Source organism: Cydia amplana, chromosome 3 (genome assembly GCF_948474715.1).
Source record: "Cydia amplana chromosome 3, ilCydAmpl1.1, whole genome shotgun sequence".
Classification (NCBI taxonomy): Eukaryota; Metazoa; Arthropoda; class Insecta; order Lepidoptera; family Tortricidae; genus Cydia; species Cydia amplana.
Genome location: NC_086071.1, coordinates 1,473,905 through 1,497,410, shown reverse-complemented (window position 1 = coordinate 1,497,410; position 23,506 = coordinate 1,473,905). Strand labels below are relative to the sequence as shown.

Here is a 23,506-nt window from a genome sequence, read left to right as displayed (position 1 = left end):
ATGTCGCGCGAGTGACTTAAAACAAGTGAGTCTAAACCGTAAAATTATTCAATGGAACAAGATTATTTGTTTCCATTGACGGCATTGTTTAGCGCGGCTATCCTAGCTGTGAGCTCGGCCACCAGTGTGCCGCGCGGCACCTCGCTCTCGGCCCGGGAGGCGACGTCCCGTATCTTGACGAAACATGTCGCGCGAGTGACTTAAAACAAGTGAGTCTAAACCGTAAAATTATTCAATGGAACAAGATTATTTGTTTCCATTGACGGCATTGTTTAGCGCGGCTATCCTAGCTGTGAGCTCGGCCACCAGTGTGCCGCGCGGCACCTCGCTCTCGGCCCGGGAGGCGATGTCCCGTACCTTGACGACTCCGCGCTGGAGCTCGTCGCCGCCGAGCACCACGGCGAGCGGGATCCCGGCCTCTTCGCAGTGCTGCAGTTGGTTCAGCATTTTCGGGTTCTTCTTATACGATTGCTCCGTCTGGAGTAAATAAATTCAATACTATAGGACAATTTTTCACAGATCGACCTAGCAGTGGCGGCGCGTCCATAAAAGCCGATTCCCACCGGCTTGCCTGTTTTTGGACGTTTGAGCACAGTTGTAAAGGAAATATGTAAGCCAAATTAGCCTCGGCTTGCCTATGGATATGTTTGACGCGCCGCCACTGCGGCCTAGTCCCAATGTAAACCCAATAAGACTTGTATTGTGGATACTAGACTACGATATATATAATATGTGAAACCTGGTTAAGTGGGACCTGGATAAGTGAGAAACCTCTATAGCTAGGACTCATGGTGCGGTCCCGACACTTTTGCACTGAATTACCTCTGTTAGTGAGATAAAACGAACCTCTATAACTGGGATTAGCTGCTGTAATTTTATAGTCACATTTACCTCTATAAGTGAGACAGAGAGTCTATTTTACCTCTTTTACTGAGACTATATTTATAAGATTACATTTTCCTAATTGTTTTTTTAGAATTGTATAGGAATTGACCTCTGTATCTGAGATAACATCAATCTATTACCTGTCTAACTTGGACTTTATTGATAAATTTCCGTATTCTTACTAACTCTTAGTCTATGCACAAATAATAATAATAATTGTGTCTAAACGACTTCAAGTTTCATTTAGTTCTTGGAGGATACAACTAAACGGAGTAGCCATTAACAGGCTTTCCCCTCTGTCGAAAATAGGCGGCCAACGGTCATACACAATGTATGGACTGACGTTTATCTGACATGGCTATTTTTACGTTACGCATACATTTGACGTTCCCCTCCCCCGCAAAAATCGGCAGACTGTTTTGTACAGAAAATTACAGATATGGCGTCTCCGTTTGATTATATCCTCCAAGATTTAGTTACTTTATGTAGTTAAAACTATCGAAACGAAAGCTGACACTTTGATAAGTAACGCGAATAAACAGATTTTCGTTTAATACATGTCTAAGACGCAATGAAGTCCGTATCAAATCTAATTGAAAAAATCTATCCTTTGGAGAATCATTCAAAATAAATTCAAAGAAATATTTAAACAGACAAAAAATATTTAGGGACAAGGATTATTTTACCTTATTTATTTTTAAAGATAATTACAAAATACCTTATGAACCACCTCTATAACTGAAATATATCCTCTATTTTCACCTCTATTAATGGGACTCTCTGTAAATGAGACAGACATTTATTTGTACCTGGCTAACTGAGAGCCTGGGTAAGTGAAATACCTCTTTAAGTGAGACAAATCTGCTCGTCCCTTGAAGTCTCATTTATGCAGGTTTCACTGTACACGGTGTTTTTTTAAAACTCCGTCAACTTTAGCTAAGTACATTTAAGGAAACTGAGCATATATTTATTTTAAGTTATTAATAGCGTTGAAGCGTTGTTGTAACACGGACATTATGTTTTAATCCACCAAACAATTGAAAACGGTGACATATCAATGACATTTCGAATATCGATCGCCCGAAATAGTACTTGCGTTTAGTAGCAAATGTATAAACTCATACTGAACACTAAACAATATATAAACAAGCCCTAAGGCAAGTGTACACGCTCGTAGCGGCCTTATCAGATAAAAATAAATAAATCATTGAGTACCTCCAAAATGGAGTTACTTCGACAGTTACTTAATTTAAGCTCAGGAATGCACCCTTGAAATTAACGGACATTAAGAAGCACCGTGTATAGTTAAATATAAATAATTATCTACAGATAAAATATCCATAACTCAAGAACAAATATTTGTGATAAACACAGAAATAAATGCCCTTACCAGGATTCGAACCCGGGACCCCCTGCTTCCTGGGCAGGGTTACTCACCACCGACGTGGCTAGAAGGCGGTCAAAGAATAATGTAGAAGTAAATAATATGTTGATCTACAAGAAAATAATAGATGGAAAAGTTTCAAACTGTCCAGAGCAAACCTTTAAACGTTTTAAAATCCTCTTCAAAATAATTTTCTAATATCCACTTCGGTTCTCGCAATTTAAATAAATGAAGTAAAACCAATTTAACCGGATTGCCAGATTATGTTGTAAAAAATATTGTATTAGGATTTTATCTGTTATTTATAACGTAACGTATATTCTTAATAACCAGTCGAAAAGTTATACTTTAAATAGTCGTCAATAACAATCAAAGTTAACCATATACTTAAATGTTCTGTAATCTGTAATTTTGTAATACAGTGCTTAAAATGGATGAAAAGGAATCATTTGTTACACCAGAAGAATTTCTAGCGCCTCAAAAGCGGGAAAATTCGTTTAATCATTAATCGATTTCGTTGAAAACTAAGTATGCAGTTGTAAAAAGATTCTATGCAACATTGTAGTACTGTCGTAGAAGTTTTGTGTAACACAGAGCCACCGTCACCACACATAGGTGCAATTTTTTTTTTAAATGCAGCACAACTAAATTTATGTGTGGTGTGGGGACCTCGATTGCCACGACGGACCGTTTTTTTTATGATACAGGAGGCAAACGACCAGACGAATCGCAACGGTAAGCGATCACTCGCCCATGGACACCCGAAACAGCAGAGGGATTGGAAGCGCGTTGCCGGCTTTTAATATGGGAGGACGCTCTTTTCTTGAAGGTTTGAAAGTCGTATCGGTCCGGAAATACCGCCGGCGACATTCGATTGTACAGTTTCATTTCATTTCATTTATTTCATATTGTATTGTCATGTACATTAGATGTTACATTGTATATGGTCAGATCATGACACCCTGTTAGGGCACACAATAGTATTACAGTGAAACCTGGATAAGTGAGACTTCAAGGGACGAGCAGATTTGTCTCACTTAAAGAGGTATTTCACTTACCCAGGCTCTCAGTTAGCCAGGTACAAATAAATGTCTGTCTCATTTACAGAGGGTCCCATTAATAGAGGATATATTTCAGTTATAGAGGTGGTTAATAAGGTATTTTGTAATTATCTTTAAAAATAAATAAGGTAAAATAATCCTTGTCCCTAAATATTTTTTAAGTCTGTTTAAATATTTCTTTGAATTTATTTTGAATGATTCTCCAAAGGATAGATTTTTTCAATTAAATTTGATACGGACTTCATTGCGTCTTAGAAATGTATTAAATGAAAATCTGTTTATTCGTGCATGTTACGTATCAAAAATTTCAGCTTTCCTTTCGATAGTTTTAACTACATAAAATAACTAAATGAAAAATGAAAGTCGTTTAGACACAATTAAGCAAATGCGGAATTTGTGCATAGACTAAGAGTTAGTAAGAATACGGAAATTGATCAATAAAGTCCAAGTTAGAGAGGTCATAGATTGACGTTATCTCAGATACAGAGGTCAATTCCTATACAATTCTAAAAAAACAATTAGGAAAATGTAATCTTATAAATATAGTCTCAGTAAAAGAGGTAAAATACACTCTCTGTCTCACTTATAGAGGTAAATGTGACTATAAAATCACAACAGCTAATCCCAGTTATAGAGGTTCGTTTTATCTCACTAACAGAGGTAATTCAGTGCTAAAGTGTCGGGACCGCACCATGAGTCCCAGCTATAGAGGTTTCTCACTTATCCAGGTCCCACTTAACCAGGTTTCACTGTATTATTCTATTCTATTCTAAGCTAGTATACAGGGTGCTTCGTGTAACAGGAGCAATAAATTAAACTAAAGGCTGTACTCTTCAAACTGACCAACATTTGGTCAGCAACTTTTAAAAATTATGAATCCTTTGGACTTCCTCTTTTTCATACAAAATAAATATTGCCTTCAATGTACGCTGACATCAGTGTGTTTGACGTTGCTTGTCACGCTTTAAACATAACAAAATTTGCAATACATTGCGTCTTAGAATAAACTTTAAAGTGTTATAAAAATCAAAACATGAGTTATTTTCAAAAGTTGCTGAACAAATGTTGGTCAGTTTGAGGAGTGCAGCCTACAGTTTAATTTATTGCTCAAGGCAGCATAATAACATTAATACCATTTACTTATTAGTAATAAATTAAATTAAAAATAAATGACGTTCAGAAGTTTAGCTGCCCTACCTTGATGCCGGCGCTCCAGAGCTCGGCGCAGATCTTCATGCGCTCGCGCAGGAAGTCCTTCTGCGCGGAGGCCACGTACACGTCCACGTCGGCGGTGCGCACGCGCAGCGCGCCCGCCGCCAGCCGCGCCTCCAGCACCGAGAACACGCGCTCCACGCCTATACTCACGCCCACGCACGGCACCTGCGCAAACAAACAAACCAAATAAGACAATAGCTTGGACTCCAAGCCTTGGAGGATATAATCAAACGGAGACGCCATGTCTGTAATTTTCTGTACAAAACAGTCTGCCGATTTTTGCGGGGGAGGGGAACGTCAAATGTATGCGTAACGTAAAAATAGGCATGTCAGATAAACGTCAGTCCATACATTGTGTATGACCGTTGGCCGCCTATTTTCGACAGAGGGGAAAGCCTGTTAATGGCTACTCCGTTTAGTTGTATCCTCCAAGGACAATAGGGATGTTGACAATTTTTTGGAACTGGTTTCATTTTGTAGATAGACACGTAATAATTACAGAAAAAAATATAAAAAAAATATATTCATTAATTTTGAATAAAAAAACATGTATAATAAGTTTCGTGTTTAAATTTCGCGCCTAAACGCTCCAAACTGTCACGTGACCTTGATGACGTAACGGCGTTTTAAACAAACTGCTGTCAGTCATTTTTTTTAATTCTTTATATGGCAACTGACAATTTTTTTTAAAGCCTTAACACACTACCGCATCGGACAGTGACCTTCTTTCTCGCTCTAACTTATAGCTGCGTCCTTAACGCACCGCCTTACATACTATCGATTCGTGCGCCGCACCGCACCAAGATCGCGTTTCGGTACGATAATCTGTAGACACTTAGGCAGGTTTTATAACTTGTCTTTAATACTTTTGATTATTTTTAATTAATTTATTACGCATATTTACACTTGCAAAATATGATTTTCCGCGTTCTAATATTCCCTGCTATGGTAAAAACATAACATGTCAACAATTCGCGATTCATGTCAACATCCCTATTTGGGGACAATCTTACCCCGAACCGCAAATTTTATCTGTGTCTGTTATAACATAAGTTTTTTAGTTAAAGTGGTAGAGTTCGACCGAGAAAGTCCGCGACGATTTTGAAAGCGCACGCCCCGCAAGTGTTATATTCTAAACTTCCGTGAAACAAACATGTCATTAATGGCGATGGCGTTATTCATAAAGGGCTGCTAACTTAATCAGTTGATGATCGTCGTTTGTCCCTATCTGTCGTTATGCCATAAGAGTGAAAAACGAAGATTATCAGATGATTAACTTAGGAGACGTTTATGAATAACGCCATAAATACAGGGTGGATTTTCTTTTTGGGTCAGTGAGGGCAGCTACCAGATCCCGTGCTGCTACGAGAAAACGGTCTAAGAAGACCTTCCCTCGATTTCAAATTAATGAAGATTGGCTTTTACAGATTTTGGAAAAAACATACAGGGTGCTAGAAAAAGGTCATTTTTGACAAACTTTTTTTTTGATGCCAATCGATCCCATTCCTATTAAGGATCAAAAGCTTGTATGGAACCAAAAAAAAATTTCCGGCTAGAAAAGCCACAAATCGAGGAAAACTTTTCCCATACAATTTGTATGAAAATGAAAACTTTTATTTTTCACATGCTATTTTTGTATGCCAATCGATTCCATTCCTATCCAGTATCAATAGTTTCTTTGGGGTCAACTTACGGTAATGTACTAAAAAGCCACAAATTAAAGAAAACTTTTTCCATACATTTACTATGGAGAACATGTGAAATTTAATTCACATTTTTCTATCTGGCCAATCAGTCCTGTTACATTTAAGGACCATAATACTGTATGAAGACATTGCTGTAGGACTGATGGGCGAGATAGAAAATTGAGAATAACATTTCACATTTTCCCCATAGTAAATGTATGGAAAAAGTTTTTATTAATTTGTGGCTTTTTAGTACATTACCGTAAGTTGACCCCTAGGAAACTATTGATACTGGATAGGAATGGAATCGATTGGCATACAAAAACAGCATGTGAAAAATAAAAGTTTTCATTTTCATACAAATTGTATGGGAAAAGTTTTCCTCGATTAGTGGCTTTTCTAGCCGGAAAATTTTTTTTGGTTCCATACAAGCTTTTGATCCTTAATAGGAATGGGATCGATTGGCATCAAAAAAAAAGTTTGTCAAAAATGACCTTTTTCTCGCATCCTGTATGTTTTTTCCAAAATCTGTAAAAGCCAATCTTCATTAATTTGAAATCGAGGGAAGGTCTTCTTAGACCGTTTTCTCGTAGCAGCACGGGATCTGGTAGCTGCCCTCACTGACCCAAAAAGAAAATCCACCCTCGATCCTCGTAGACTACGTAAAATAAGTGCGACCCGTTTAAAAAAATTAAATATCATATGTACTTACCTACCGATCATAAGAAACCTATTAATTGTGTGCGTTCAATAACGACAGTTATGTTCAAGAATTTGCTGTCTTCGTATTAAATTGAACGGATTTCCAAGGTGATACGTTCAAAATGAATACCCAGCCTCGATTTCCGCTTCCACAGTGATTATTTAAATCCTATTAGATGTTCAAGCATAACATACATACCTGTTTATTTTTAGAATCAAACATTCCCACGAGGTTATCGTATCGTCCGCCACCAGCTACCGATCCAACGGTTTGCTCCTCATTGCCGACTTTGATCGGTTCTGAAAACGTACAAAAAACTGTTTAGCGTACGTAAATAGTACATTATTGTCGAGGTTCGGAAGTAGCTACTTGCAGGCTGAGGATTCGTTTTAAACGGACGACCTTGGGAGTCCGTTTAATTGAATCCGAAGCCAGCAAGTAGCCTTCCAGCCGAGTCATATATAGTGCTTTTCTCAAAAATGGTGCAAGAAATAGAAATATTTTACAGAACTTACAGAAGCAACGTTCTAATTTTCACAGAAAAAATACAACCATTAAAAAAATTTGCTTGCCGCCTTTAAAAAAAAAAAGAAGTGTATTTTTCGGCTGAAAATACGCCAACCTATTTGAGACACCTAAATAGTCGCGGTACCAACATTAAGCCTGTAACAGACTATCGCACCGCACCGCGACCTTGGAGCGTCGCACCCATAAGTGAGAGCGAGAAAGAGATATCTGTTTCTCGCTCTCACTTATGGGTGCGACGCTCCAAGGTCGCGGTGCGGTGCGATAGTCTGTTATAGGCTTTATAATAATAAGTGCTGATCATCTGTTTGGCTGTTTAAGGGACCTATGCCTTCATTTGATATGGCCATTTAAAGTTTTAAAAAGTTTGGAACTCGTTAAATAATAGAATTTGTATGCGACATTGCAGTCCCGAAATCGAGACTGCAATGTTTTTAACTTTTTAATTTTTTGAATGACCATAAACTACGCACTTCGCGACCTATTTTTTAACCGGCAACGTCGACTTTGCCGTCCATTTTTGAGAAAACGTACTTGGAGGTGTAAAATAAAACGAAATAACTTTATCTGACGTTATAGTTAGTTAATTTAATTTGAATGTGTATTGTTTTTCTTTGTCTACTGCCTTGGTTTTATACTTCAGTGATACATGCTGACGTAGTGAAATTTGCATATTTTTTGGATTTGATAGCAAAGGTAAATATCACCAAGTCCACCAATGTTCCATATTACTAAAACTTTCTTTGTTCCCAGGAAACTCATCGGCTCATCCCAATCGTTCCCGCGAAAAGAAAGCTCTCAAGTCCCTTGACTCCCTACTCCGGGCCACACAAGATCATCACCTTGACAATGATTTATAACTCAAGATAGGTTATTGGTGTTCCAAAATTGAAGCGCTTACCTTGTGACAAATTGGACAAGTTGCCTTTAGTCGCGGCTGGGCAAGCGAGAAATGTGCTAACGCGCGCCCGCACACCGAAAGAGAAAGAGACTACCTTATATTTAACAACGATTGTGACAAAGATGGATGGAATGAAAAAATTAATCAAAAATAACAGATTTCTTCTTAGTCACAGAAATAAATATACAAGTATTTTTTGTGCTCCTCAAGTATGAGTATAACCTATCTATGGTTATATAATATCATTGCACCTTGACCCCTTTGATATCGAAGTCAATGGCGACGTCGTCACCGTGTCCATCGACCGGCTCAAGCGAACCGAGCTCAGTGAGCCCTCAACCTTGGCGCAACCGTGCCACCACCACTAGGGATTGCTCCCGGTACTGGTTTTCTATACAAATACAGTACCGGAACCGGGAAATTCCCGGTTCTCGCCATACAAACTCAGTACCGGGAGCAATCCCTAACCACCACCAAGCCAGCCAGGGACAGCACCCAGTGGGCGTGGAGTCACCTTCCCGGATTATTACTATTATTAGCCACTGTAGGTCTCGGTGGGGGCGTGGTCCATACCAGGGATACGCATACCAGGGATGTTGCGAATATCCGCATCCGCATCCGCAACCGCGGAACTTCCGCATTATTTTCAACATCCGCATCCGCATCCGCGTAAAATCGATGCGGATTTAATGCGGATGCGGATGTGGAACAGGTCGGTACAGGAATGTCTTAGCATCGGCGTAAGTGCTAGACTGGTAGGTAATTTAGAAATTAACCAAAAAAACCTATTAGAAATGAGAAGTCAAGCGTGAGTGGGACTTAATGTACGGAACACTTGGAACGCGAGTCCGACTCGCACTTGGCCGGTTTTTTGAAATAAAATATACTAAAATGTAATATTTGACGTTTTTTATGGTACTATCTTGACATCCGCATCCGCATCCGCATCCGCATCCGCATCCGCGGATGTGAGCCTTTAAAAATCCGCATCCGCATCCGCATCCGCGGATGTCAAAAAATCGGCATTCGCAACATCCCTGGCGCATACGATCGAAATAAATTCGTGCGCGGCGTGCGCGCACCATACCGGCCCAGCCAGACAGCACTGCGGGCGCCGGGCTGCGCCAGTGGCGCCAGTGCACGCACGTACCTAAAGTCTATTTTTTTATTCGGTGGACTAAAATGACATTTCATAGTATGAAATGACACATGATGTTCATACTATGAAATGTCATTTTAGTCTACGGAATAAATGAGTATTTGGCAAAAATTCCATTTTTGGTACAAGCTTTTATCGCTGACTGTACTTTTCTTACGACAGACAACTAATTATCGAGACAATTCTAAAAACCCCTAACACAATTAGGTTGCGTTGTTTCATCACAGAGTTCCTATGGCCACCTCCTGTCTCCATCATCAGATCAGCTCGATGGTACCATAATATTGCATTGTCACCCGACTTAGACGTGTATGCAAAATTTCAGCTCAATCGGAAACCGCGGGAAGTGGATCAAATTTAACTTGCAAGATTCCATTACATAGTTACATACAGGTCGACCTAATAAAAGCTTGTTAAAAAATAGACTTTGGATTCAGCGTCAAATCAAATAGATAATGACGGCCAAAGTGACCAAATATATCGTAACACTCCCTTGTAGCCATAGAAATAAGGATGTGTCTTATCATATTTGGCCATTTTAGCCGTCATTATATATGTATTTGATGCTGAACGTACTGCTTCGCATCAGTTCCGCCGCGCGCGATACTGACGCGATCTCAATTTTTTTACTGTATCGCTTATTGAAGCGATGATTGCATCGAATTTAAACTGTCGTGAGACATAGGCACTGACATCAAACAGTAATAGTTATCGCTTCAATTTCTCATTTCCTATCTTTTGTGTCGTCATAGTAAAGTTCTTTCTCTATTATACGTTTGTGAACTTCATCTATCTACGTGTTTTCTTCCGACCCCTGCCTTCTGCCTAGCTAGATCCAATAAATAAATAGCGATCTAATCGATACCATAACGCTATAAACATATGAAAAATATTTAATAGGGTGCACCAATGAATGAAGTGTTTAAAAACCAATAAATTAAAAAATGATAATATCTACAAGGTTAACTACAACTTTTTTCAGAAAATAAAACTTAATTGTAATTTTAAATGAACGTTCGCCATCGGATATATCGGAGCGGTCAAGGGGTCCACAAATATCTGAACAAAGCCTTTATCACGACACGTTAAAGTGCATGATAAGATATATTTGAGCACCTTGGCCGCTCCGATATATTTGATGGCGACTGAGCAAAAAGGTTAAGAAACATTTGTATAGCCGGCGACATAATTGATTAAATATGCTGCGTGTCCTAAATACTAAATAAATGATCTCCCCGTAAATTACTTATTTAATAAAAAAACGCACAACATCCTTCTTACATAATTAACACCTTACAATCACTAATTACCGTGGACTTATCGATTTCATTATCGATTTAGCACGCAACTTCGCATCGCGTGAATATGAGAAAAAACGGATGGCAACGATTTTCATTAACAAAGACTAACATTACGCTAACGCACAATAACGAATTCTATCTCTAAAGAAAAAAAGTCCAATGTTGAATGACGCGGAGAATACTACATGCGTAATTCGTACTTACGAGTTAAAACAGCTTCATAGATAACTCCAGTGTAGTAATCGAGCCCTCTCGCCAAACTCAAGTCGAAAAGGATCTTATCCTTAATGCCGAAGAGTTCACAATAGTGCAGCAACAGCTTGATGCCCTCAAGGCCTTCGACGGCCGCTTTAGTTTTAGACAGTTTCTCGTCTTTGAGGAGTTTTTCGACTAGTTCCGTGCCGCCGTTCAGTCTGACGTATTGGCCGATTTTGTCTGCCGCTTCTGGAGTTACGCCTTTCTCGTTTATCATTTCCGTTCGCACTTCCTTCCATGACAACTGAAATTTTATAAGATTATTGTAGACTACACTAGAGATACGACAATTTAAAAACAAATCCTCTCTACCGTCGCTTCAATTCAATTCAATTCAATTCTTTATTCGTTCATCACAGGTACATAAATAGATTATAACTTAACTAGCTATGTTGCCCGCGACTTCGTACGCGTGGATTTGTATATTGGTTATAAATTCTACATTAGCTTAGAACATTATGCAGCAAAAGATAGCAGTAGGGACGGTTAATCATTTGTTAATTATTATACAACGCATGAGATTTGTCTTTCACAACCTGGCTACAAAGTTTCGAGCCCCTAACTGAATAAAATTGTTCTCGATAATCTCGATATAATCTCTCTCAACCCCCAGAAGATTTTCAAGTCCACTATTTAATAAAACCTACTACCTAACTACCTATTTACGAAGTTTGAAGTTCCTAGCTTTAAATAAAATTTGAACCCTCTACCAACTCTCAACCCCTGTTTAACCCCTTGCCGCATACCAAGCCATATTTGTTTACCAAAGTTAGATATTTTTTTTAAGATATTAAATTTAATTATATATCGAAACTACAATACCATTTTTAAAAAGCTAGTTTTCGTGAATCGGAATGTGTTTTTTTTATTTCGGTGGGTAGTCAATTTATTGTAATAATGTTGTGGGTAAGTGACAGATGCTCGTTCAGTGCAGTGCGGAGTAAATAGATAAACTTTCCAGCTAAATAACAAGGATACAAAGGTAAGTAATGACACCAAAAAAATATAAATACATAGTTTAAACATCCATTAATACAGGTGATATATGGATTTTGCGATATACGTTGTTTTTGTAATAGTTTTGACCTTGTTCTTGTAAAGGCCAAATTTGGCTTCGTATGCATTCGAGTCATGCAACATGTCCTGTCATATTTGGCTTCCTATGCATTAAGGTGTAATTTATGTTTTCAGATATGGATCCTTCGCGGTTTTATAGAACATCTAAATATGTAAATATTATATCTGGCGATGGTGACGTAAGTGACGATGACATTGTCTGGAAAAATGAAAAAATGGAACCGTATGAGGAAAAAAAGTTTGAATTTAAAGGTAGCACTGAGTTACCAGCAATAATAGCAGAATTGGAAACACCAGCCGAAATTTTCAATTTTCTGAAAGTAGGTCAACCTAGTGCAAGAAAAAGAGGCAGACCAGCTAGCATTAACGTAATACCGACATCAAGTCGTCCAGGTACTCCCTCCAGCCTACCCGCGTCTCCTGTTTCGACCAAAAAGTTTCCCAAGACTCCAATGAGATCTCAAGATCTACCCCTCAATGCTGTTAGATGCGATAATATTGACCATTTTCCTATTTGGACGAAAAACACCCGTCTGTTGTGTAAACATTCTGGGAAGTACCGTTCTTTCACAAAGTGCGAGAAATGCTTGGTATATTTATGTTTTAACGATAAACGTAACTGTTTTACCGATTTTCACAAAATATAGTTAACACGATACGATTAAACCTGGCTACATACGAAGCCAAATATGATTAACCAGTGGATTCATTATAATGCATATGAAGCCATATATGGCGTTGCCTTGTAGTTTCTTTATTAATGAATAAAAAAAAACAAAAACTATGTCAAAGTGTTATATATATCCAATAAAGTTATATTTTGCAGAAAAATATTTTTTTATTCAAACCTTTAATAATTCATGCGGTAAGGGGTTAAACTTTTAGGGGATGAATTTTTAAAAACGCTGAAATTACTTTTCTTGTATTGTAATAATATGCCTTTATACAACGATTCAAGTCCCGCACTCCAATAAATATTTGGGTTCCATACAAATTTTCGACCCCCTTCACCACCTTGGGGGATGAATTATCAAAGACTCTGAAATTAGTTTTCTTTTCTCTTAATAAAATACCTTTTTACGAAGCTTCAAGTTCGTAGCTTTAAATAAAATTATAACCTATACAATCTTTCAACCCCTTTTTAACCCTGTTATGGGATGAATTTTTAAAAACGCTGATATAAGTTTTCTTGTGTTCTAATACTATGGCGTTGTACAAAGATTTAAGTCTCGCACTCTCAAAAATATTTGATCGCCATACAAAATTTCAACCCCTTTTTCACCTCCTCGGGGGATGAATTTTTAAAAACGCTGAATAGGTTTTTTGTTTTTTTAATAAAATACCTTTTTACAAAGTTTCAAGTTCTTAGCTTTAAATAAAATTTGAACCCTATACAAACTTTCAACCCCTTTTGGACCTTTATAGGGTATGAATTTTTAAAAACGCTGAAATTACTTTTCTCGTATTCTAATAATATGTCATTATACAAAGATTCAAGTCCCGTACTTACAAAAAATATTGACCTCCATACAAATTTTCAACCCCTTTTTCACCACCTTAAATGTTGAATTTTGAAAAACACTAACGTGAGTTTTCTTCTCTTTTAATGAAATAACTTTTTACGAAGTTACAAATTCGTAGCTTAAAATAAAATTTAAACCCTATACAATCTTTCAACCCCTTTTTAACCCTTTTAAGGGATGAATTTTTGAAAACGCTGAAATTACTTTTCTTGAGAATTAATAATATGGCTTTTTACAAAGATTCAAGTCCCGCACTCTAAAAAATATTTGATCTCCGTACAAACTTTCAACCCCTTTATCACCACCTCGGGGGATGAATTTTTATAAACACTGAAATTTGTTTTGTTGTTTTTTAATTTAATACCTTTTTGCGAAGTTTCAAGGTCCTATCTTAAAATAAAATTTACACCCCAAGACAAAGTTTCATCCCCTTTTTTACCCCCTCAGGGGTTTAATTTCCTAAAACGTCGCAATTCCTTTTTTTGCAATAGGCTATTATGCCTTTCTAAGAAGTTTCAAAGCATTTGTAGTGGATTCAAACTTTCAACCCCTTTTTAACCCTGTTAGGGGATGAATTTTCAAAAACGTTGAAATTACTTTTCCTGTCTTATAATAATATACCCATATACAAAGTTTAAAATCACACACTCACAAAAATATTTGATCTCCATACAAACTTTCAACCCCTTTTTCACCACCTTAGGGGATGAATTTCCGAAAACGCTGAAATTAGTTTTCTTATTTTTTAATATAATACATTTTTACAAAGTTTCAAATTCCTAGCTTAAAATAATAAATCTTGAACCCCATACAACCTTTCATCCCCTTTTTAACCCTTTTAAGGGATGAATTTTTAAAAACGCTGAAATTACTTTTCTTGAGTTTTAATAATATGGCTTTATACAAAGACTCAAGTCCCGCACTCTCAATAATATTTGATCTCCGTACAAACTTTCAACCCTTTTTTCACCACCTCGGGGGATAAATTTTTAAAAACGCTTAAATTAGTTTTCTTGTTTTTTAATTTAATACCTTTTTGCAAAGTTTCAAGGTCCTAGCTTAAAATAAAATTTGCACCCCAAGACAAAGTTTCATCCCCTTTTTTACCCCCTTAGGGGTTGAATTTCCTAAAACGTCGCAATTACTTTTTTTTGTAATCGGCTATTATGCCTTTCTAAGAAGTTTCAAAGCATTTGTAATGGATTTAAACTTTCAACCCCTTTTTAACCCTGTTAGGGGATGAATTTTCAAAAACGCTGAAATTACTTTTCCTGTCTTATAATAATATACCCATATACAAAGTTTAAAGTCACACACTCACAAAAATATTTGATCTCCATACAAACTTTCAACCCCTTTTTCACTACCTTGGGGGATGAATTTTCGAAAACGCTGAAATTAATTTTCTTGTTTTTTAATATAATACATTTTCACAAAGTTTCAAATTCCTAGCTTAAACTAAAACTTGAACCCCATACAACCTTTCATCCCCTTTTTAACCCCCTTAGGGGTTGAATTTTTCAAAATCGCTTCTTATCTCTTGTACACTTTACAAATGCAACCTAGTGTGCAAATTTCAACTTTCTAGCTTTTGTAGTTTCGGCTCTGCGTTGATGAATCAGTCAGTCAGTCAGTCAGTCAGGACACTTGCATTTATATATATAGATATTCTAAGGAACAGTCATGATGTGCCTTTTGGCGTACGAAATAATTTCTTATTATCTAACTATATACATTTTTTTTACATTATTTACATGGGTAATGAGATTGGCATATGCAAATATAATTTAGTGAGTCAATTCATATAGTTATACAAAAAAAAATCCATTGGTCCCTAGATATTGATTAATACTTAATACATAAAAAACGTCCATGACTCAGAAAAAAATATCTGTGATAAAGACACAAATAAATGCCTTTACTAGGATTCGAACCCGGGACCTGCTTCTCAGGCAGGTTCACTACAGACTAGGCTAGGAGGGCGTTTAGCTAGGGTTGCAGTATAACACTTTAAACTCTCGCGTTTTGTACATACCTATATTTAGTGACACAAATGGGTCTACTGCGATATAATTTCATTATTATTTTATACCTTAAATCACCACCACCAGACCAGAGGCCTATTTCTCAAACGGCATTATAGTTCGTTTTTTTAGCATTAGAAAGAACTTGAAAGAAGGTAAGCGATTTTGACATGTCTTTTAAATGAAAAACACTTTTTAAAAATCAATAACTATTACTTATGAAAGCAGAAGACTATAAAGGATCGTATTAGATTCATAATTGTTACATATTTACCGTAACTTATTTTTAAAATGTGTTTTTCAATTAAAAGACACATCAAGATTGTTTACCTTATTTCTAATGCTAAAAAAAACGAACTATAGAGTAATATCCATGGGTTTCCATGACAACACAATAATAATATTAGCCTAATACCGTTCGAGAGATGGGCCCGACTATGGTCACGGTTGACTGACGTCCCAGAAAAATGTCAACGGAGATACAGGTAAACTACCTTAAAATTGTTTAAAATGTGCTCGGGGTCAACAAACAAATAGTTTATGGTAAAAATAATGAAAATATACGGTAGGGTTTTTCCACGGATATTGTGTACATACTGGCCTAAGTAGCATATTTCAGCACGTACTCACACTCTGAGCACAAAACAGATACAGTACAGAAGTCAATCACATGTATGTACTTCACTTTTCATACCTACGCTCGGCGGTCGCTCTAGGGTTGTCAACTATGATTTATGCACAAAAAACTATCGTGGTAGTGGCACTCGTATCTAGTAGTGGCCGGGGCGGGGTGCTTACCTATACCTATACCTACCTAACTTTTCTGTTTAACGTTAAAACGAACCATCGAAATACAAGCAGATACCTACTTACCTTTCTGAAACCTTTGGTAGCTTAAAAAACGACAATTCACTGTTTAATGTTGAATTTAAACAACCGTCCACTGAACAGTTATAATAACTTTTTTTTAGTTTCTCCATTATTGCACAAAAAAGTTCACAGACGCGTGTCTCAAGCGGATGGCACTCGCGCTCGCACTGGTCCCAACCGGTCCGAGATATCGTGTCCGTGAGCAATGTCTATGTGTGCGTTGCTCGAGCGCACTTTGTATGTAGATCGATTTCTGTACTGTATCTGTTTTGTGCTCTGAGGCACTTCGCTAGGAGGGCGTTAGGCTAGGGTAGTACCTTATCAAGTTTGTCCACAGTGGAGCAAGTAGCGCGGAAGTTGTCAGCGGGCACCCCGCACGCCTCGAACATGCCGTCGAGTAGCCGGCGGTGGTTCACCTTCAGCACGTAGGTGCCTATGTCCAGCGTATCCAAGATCTCGGAGACCACTCTGAGACACTCCGCGTCGGGCACCATCGGCTCGTACTGGCCGGCGATGTCGAAATCCTACAACAAAACCTGATGTGAACACGACGTATAGTTTGTAGCTTCCTAGTAGAGCCCGAAGGCTTATCCTATTGTATATTGTTCAGTAAAACCGCACGTGCTACTTACCTGCAAAAAAGGGTCCTAATTATTCTATTTGGCACCTGAGCGCGGGCTAGTCCAACGCTCAAAAAACCAGTGTAGGTGCGCTCTCCGATAACGCGCCTTTGTTACGCATCTCGATGACACATTTTAGACTGGTTCTGTAGCGTTCGACTCGCCGGCACTCAGTGACCGAAGTACCGATTTTTTATGCAGGTGGTTGTGGCACGTGGCACGAGCGGTTTTACTTAACAATAGACAATAGGATTAGCCTTCGGGCTCTATTAGAAAGCTACAAACGATACTCGTACTTTTATGTAATGTTATTATAATATAACTATAGATAGGTTTTATATGCGACCCGACGCTGCCGTGACGTTAGAAGCATTTTTTCGCTTTTTATGTTAGGGTATGCCATATATATCATTATTTTATCATTGCTTTTAAGTCCAAGTCGTTTATTCAATTCAGTTCAGTCAATTCAAGTCGGCCATTTAGAAAATTTTCCAATACTTAAAGGAAACAAAAAAATATATGGAACCTACTCTCAAAATTTCACGAGAGTCGGTTGAGACTTGGCACCTGTGTAGAAGAGAACAGCTGATATATGAAAGCATTTTATGTCAAACTGAATCGGACACGTTTCGTGAGCGGATACGATAAGTAAGGGTAATTAATATACATATTATCATTTAGAATTTTAGATAAATAAAATAGCTGTCCCATCGGCTGTCTCAAAACATTTATATATTGTTATTTAACGTGTACAGTCGACTGCAGAGACCCCCCTGCAAACAAATTTCTATGTAGGGGGGATCAGTAAAGAGTTACTGTATTGTAATGTTAAATAATTTCGTCTCGTGATAAAACACGGGGAACACGCCTCCATTCTCTATACCACGCAGCATAACGTACTTATAAAATAATCGCATAATCATGTTCCGAGCAGCAATGCTCATGCATATTGAGTAGCGAATAGGTATGTGATAATGAGTGTTGACCGCGTAATCTGTCTTTGACCTTAACCGAATTATCGCGTATTGCGACACCGATCTACATACCGGACATGACCCACTTTACGGCGCGAACGTAACCTATACACTTTCCAATGCCAATTCTCTAATAATGCCTATTCTCGCGGCTTGTTTCAGAGCAACGTACAAAGTGCCAAAAATATGTACTACTTTAACGTATGGGCAATAAGGTCGTGGACAGTTAAAACAAAGCAAGTAGTCCAACGTTAAGTTTTATAGTAGATTGTTAATGAAGGGGTGAAAGGCACTCATTTCTGCCGAGGTAGTTTGGTGCTTGAACGCAGTGAGAGCGCCAATAGTCCGAGGCTGAAATGATGCCTTGCACCCAAGTTAAACACTCTACTTTTCATTTCGAATGCGAGGAAAGTAATTTTCTTAAACATGACTAAGTATACAATTTTATAGTAAATCTTGAGGGTACTTTCAATTAACAATTAAGGCAAAAGTATCGTTATTTATGGTATGGAGAGTTAAATATCAAAATGGAAATTGTATAACAAATGCATTTAAACCCAAATTTCAGTTGTGTATTGTAAAAAAAAACATGAAATCGTACTGTGAACGTAAAACGCTCTAGTGCAGAAACGTATCATTTTCTGCACACCTTTTAGAACAACAATGACCCTCTTTCAGAGCATGAGAAATGAAAAATAAGTATGTGCCTACGTAGTTTGTAAGTATGTTTATCCTTATTTTCAACATTATTGCATTTATCTTTTTTCTTAGTGTATAGGTGTATCTTTAGGTTTTTAGGACGCGTTATTCAGTTAACAAAGCTATGGGATTATTAATCTTATTATGGACCGACTTAGTTTTGTCAAACTTACACATTGATAGAATTCCCTGTATCTCCCTCTAGTCATGGCCGGATTGTCTCTTCTGTAGACCTTCGCTATGTGGTATCGTTTCAACGTGTTGATCTTGCTCATAGCCAGATAGCGCGCCAGCGGGACTGTCAGGTCGTACCGCAGCGAGAGGATCTCGCCTCCTTGGTCTTTCAGGTCGTAGATCAGCTTGGAGTCTTCGCCATATTTGCCTGTTAATACTTCCTGTAAAGTCCAGATGGTACTTATTGCTTTAAGTATGTTACAAACACCAAGATCAATTAATAGTTAAGCATAAAATTAACCCAAGGTCTACTGTGTGGGAAATCCATTTTTTTTCCTTTCATGTCCCAGACACGTAACAATATAAGATAAAACTGCATGTCATGCAGATAGTCAAACCTTCAATTCAAACACAGGCGTGTCAATACATTCAGCTCCGTGCCTCTTGAAAACTGTTATAATCTTCTGCAAAACCTCATTTCTTATGGCCATTTGCTGCGGAGTGTAATCCCGCGTTCCCTTTGGCGTTTTGAGGGTGAACTTCTGTGGAGCGGCATCTTCTGGAGTGAGCTGGGCTTTAAGGGCTAATAGCTTTGCTACCTCTTCCTTTATCTGAAAGAAAGAGTGTTTGTTAATTTCTAAATCTTAAACCCTAGAATAGACACATCTTTTATTGAAACGTGAGTGCTCGCGTGGCAAAATGCGCATATTGCCGCCCATACTTAACATGATTTTTTGTTTAAAATAATGGCTAGGTAAATCAGGTTGAAACCCTTTTTATGGGATAAAATAAATCAAAAACTATTAGAAAAAGTAACATTTATATTTATAGTTTAACACTTAGTAGTAAAAAAAATGACCTTGGCAAGTGTATGTGAACAATCACAGTTTTTTCGCCACGGGCAGTAAAATGCTTATAACGGGAGCACTGTAGGGTTAATAATCATAGGGTTATATACTAACATATAACTTATGTTTTTGTACTGACAAATTGTACCTTAAATATATTCCCATGAAATATAGCAAAAAAACTATGAGCCAAAACAGGATTTGACAGCACTAAACAACTAAGGGAGTATATTATATTCATGCATGAAAAGAGTTTTGCATGAATTATGCCATATTGCGCCAGTCTCTTAAAATAGGTGCTACTGGCAAAAAAGATGCAATTAGGAACTATTTTTATTGACAACTGACAAAAATTTTGAGACTCGCATTTTAGCAATATTTAACCCAAAACAAAACAACATTCATTTAAAAAAACTGCTATTAAAGGGCAAATAAAAAAAAGGCATTTTATTTAATATAAGTAAAGTAAAGCGCTTAGCTTTCTAATACCTTGCAACTAGCCGATGTTGTAATAGTCTGAGTTAAAACTCTGTTAATATTGCACAACCTCAACACGGTTTTATGGATTTTCACAAGACTTATTGCTCTGAAAGACATGCTTGACCGGTTGTATCCAATTTTATGCCAAAATACCCAATACAGTCCCTTGTCACCACAGCTTTACAATGTTTAAACCGGAAAACAGAAAAATACAACACACAGAAATTAGTTGTCAAACTCAAGTCTTTCATAGGGCTCTTAGATAATGGATGTCAATAACAACCCTTGTGGTGACTAGGGAACCATATGTGGAGGTTCAAAATAACATTTAAAAATAAATGACAAAGTTAACAGAATACCAGAGGCTATCTACTGTGCCAAATCATATTTACAGTGAATAAATACTTAATTATTTTATATATAACTCACGGACCTGTACTTCAATAGATAACGTAACGCCTTTTGGTTTTGAGTTCATCACATCAGGAGGTTGAACAATAGGGAATTGTGATACTTCAGAAATGCTGAAACTCCGCATATGGTCCCACCACCTCCAGATATATATGTATTTTAGAAAATCTATTTTGTCTAAGTCTTTAGCAAGTATCACATCGCAATTGGTAGGCGTATAGCCGCAAATGTAACTGTGTTGCGAAAAATGGGTGTCGATTTCAGCTAAATCATACTTGTTTCGTGAACTGCCTTTGTTGGACACGCAGGCCTATAGAATAAATAAAGCTGTAATTTAAAACATTACAAGTATGATCCAATACGATAAAGTATGTGAATGATGTAATATAATACACCACATTTTATTATATTACATCAACAATTTTACCTTTTCGCTCGATTCCTTTGCAGCCTTCAATTTTCTTACTAGTTCACCTTGTTCTTTAATTTGCTGCAGTAGTAATTCTTGTGAATCGGCCATAATTAAAAGCAGAACACAGGGATTACACTTTCATTCAAAAAATAACGCCAAGGCTATAACAGCGAATGCAGTATAACAAAATAATTGCAGTTAGCCTAGCCTTTCGCTTTTGTACCTTTCATTTTTACCTGTAATAACACGTACTTCAAGAAAAGAGGTTATAATTTTAAGCTATTCAGGCCAACACTAAAGAAGTTGTTTTTATACTCAAGATACATAACACTCAAGCGATTCCCTGTGTAGGTGAAACAGTGTAACTGAATAGCGTTGGGCTCTACCATGGCTCTACCAATGACGTATAAAAGAGTGGACTCGGCATATTGTTCTATACATGCAATCAGTTATACAAATACCAAGCATTTCGATGCAGAATAAGTAAAAATTATGTTGTCACTTTCTAACCAATATATTTTCCCTTATGTGGAAAAGGATAACAATACTTCAGTGCGTTCTGCTATGGCAACATTTTTCATTTGATGGTCACGTGACATGCCTACTGTGGCCGGTCCGCCATATTCAGTTCACGTTTTCCAAGGTACATGAAGCGTCAAAGTGTTCTGTTATTAAAATAAAATATTGGATATTCGGAAATTTTGAGAATATTTCTGTTTAATAATGTGGTGTAGTGGTTAAGGACAAGAAAGGACATAATCCCTAAGTGCAGTTTTGTTGGATGTGGCTCAAGAAAAAAGGAAAACCGGAAAAGTTTGTCGTTGCACCGGTATGTTTACATTTTAACTGAAATATTTGTTATTTCATAGATGACTGCCTTCTTATGGTGTGTATTTAGTTAATAACTAGCCAATAAATACTATTTGCGATATATTGGAATAAATTAAGGATTTATTTTCGATATTTTCGTACTATAGAAATTAGTACATTTGACAGCTAGTGATGTGCTTTTATATCGAATTTAAGAAAAGTTTGGGGAAGAATCTTAACATGTATTTGGAAGATTTTGTATGTAAATTTATATTTTCAATTAATTAGCAAAAATTGGACCAATCTCATTTTACGACGGACGATATCCCTTCGCGCCTACATTTTTCATATTTGCCGCTTTTTTCTACTGAAAAGATCTGGTTGACCAAGTATTTATGTATATACTTAAAACCTGTATCCTGAAAGCGGTTGTACTGAGGGAAAGTAAGTAATCATATATTATATAATATTTTTGTTTTTTCAGGTTACCGAAATCTGAACTGAATGTACGAGAAATGGTTAGAAACCATTGGAACAGAAAATATAAGGCAAAACACAAACTCTTGCTGATGAAAAGTGTAATTCAAACTTACCTTGATGTACGTTTCCAATATTATAGAAAAAACAAACGGAAAAAGAATCTTTCTGGAACTACCTGAACAAAGTTGTATTATTCCGAATCAGAAATGAATAAAGAATATTTTTGTGTATGAATGTTGTTTTATTCTACATATGAAGAATGATCTTCTTATGTTATATGTAACTAATAACCAGTGATCGGGGATTTCTATGCCACTTGGGGTGAATGACCTCAATCATTATGCTAGTATGGATATGCCGCGGGATTCCGGGATTCGTGTGCGATATAGGAGTGTTTTGGCATGTTACTGTTAATCAATTAATCATGCATTGCATATATTATTAATATTAATAATTGAAAAATTGAAATTGAAAAATTGAAAACTTAATCATTTTTTGAATAATATTTTTTCTTTAAATCATAACCAACACTGTTTTTTTTACAGTCCTTTATTTTATAAACGAATCACCAACACCGAAATAGCGTTTACTTTTCGAACAGTTTTGTTCCTATCGCGGGCCAAGTGGCGTATCCATATTACCATTTCGACTTGATATCCCGCGGTGTGGCATAGAAATCCCCGATCACTGCTAATAACGGTACCCTAGTTCACAATACCGCTAATTATAAATGGTCAAGCAGATCTTGTCAGTAAAAAAAGGCGTCAAATTTCAAAAATATAGGCGCGAAGGGATATCATCCCATAGAAAATTTGAATTTTGCGCCTTTTTCTACCGACAAGACTTGCCTGACCATCTATGCATTTATATTAATAATTAAATTGCAACTTTGTGATATCTGCACTATCGTCTTAATTAATCGTAATTAGTACGATTATGAACTAGAGTAGGTATCGATAATGCAAACGGCCGTCATAAAGACATAAGCCAACAAATAGCGTTCTCTCAATTATATGGTATCTTAAGTTTC

The 23,506-nt window shown here is 37.0% G+C and overlaps 1 protein-coding gene across 3 annotated transcripts; it reads right to left on the bottom strand.

Moving 5' to 3' along the window:
* Window positions 1-236: 236 nt before the first annotated feature.
* On the bottom strand, window positions 237-21,462 carry LOC134662355 (histidine--tRNA ligase, cytoplasmic). 3 transcript variants are annotated; one of them, XM_063518554.1, is made up of 9 exons: window positions 21,202-21,462; window positions 20,797-21,084; window positions 19,434-19,646; window positions 19,035-19,256; window positions 16,886-17,092; window positions 11,024-11,318; window positions 7,132-7,232; window positions 4,528-4,710; window positions 237-477 (listed from the first exon to the last, which is right to left on the bottom strand). In XM_063518554.1, the coding sequence occupies exons 1-9, from the start codon at window positions 21,292-21,294 to the stop codon at window positions 247-249; spliced, it is 1,833 nt and encodes a 610-aa protein (XP_063374624.1). In that variant the 5' UTR covers window positions 21,295-21,462; the 3' UTR covers window positions 237-246. The 3 variants fall into 3 exon arrangements, with proteins under 3 accessions (XP_063374624.1, XP_063374625.1, XP_063374626.1); XM_063518555.1 differs by lacking the exon at window positions 20,797-21,084 and adding an exon at window positions 20,373-20,541 and having other exon boundaries at window positions 21,202-21,446; XM_063518556.1 differs by lacking the exon at window positions 20,797-21,084 and having other exon boundaries at window positions 21,202-21,447.
* Window positions 21,463-23,506: the final 2,044 nt, after the last annotated feature.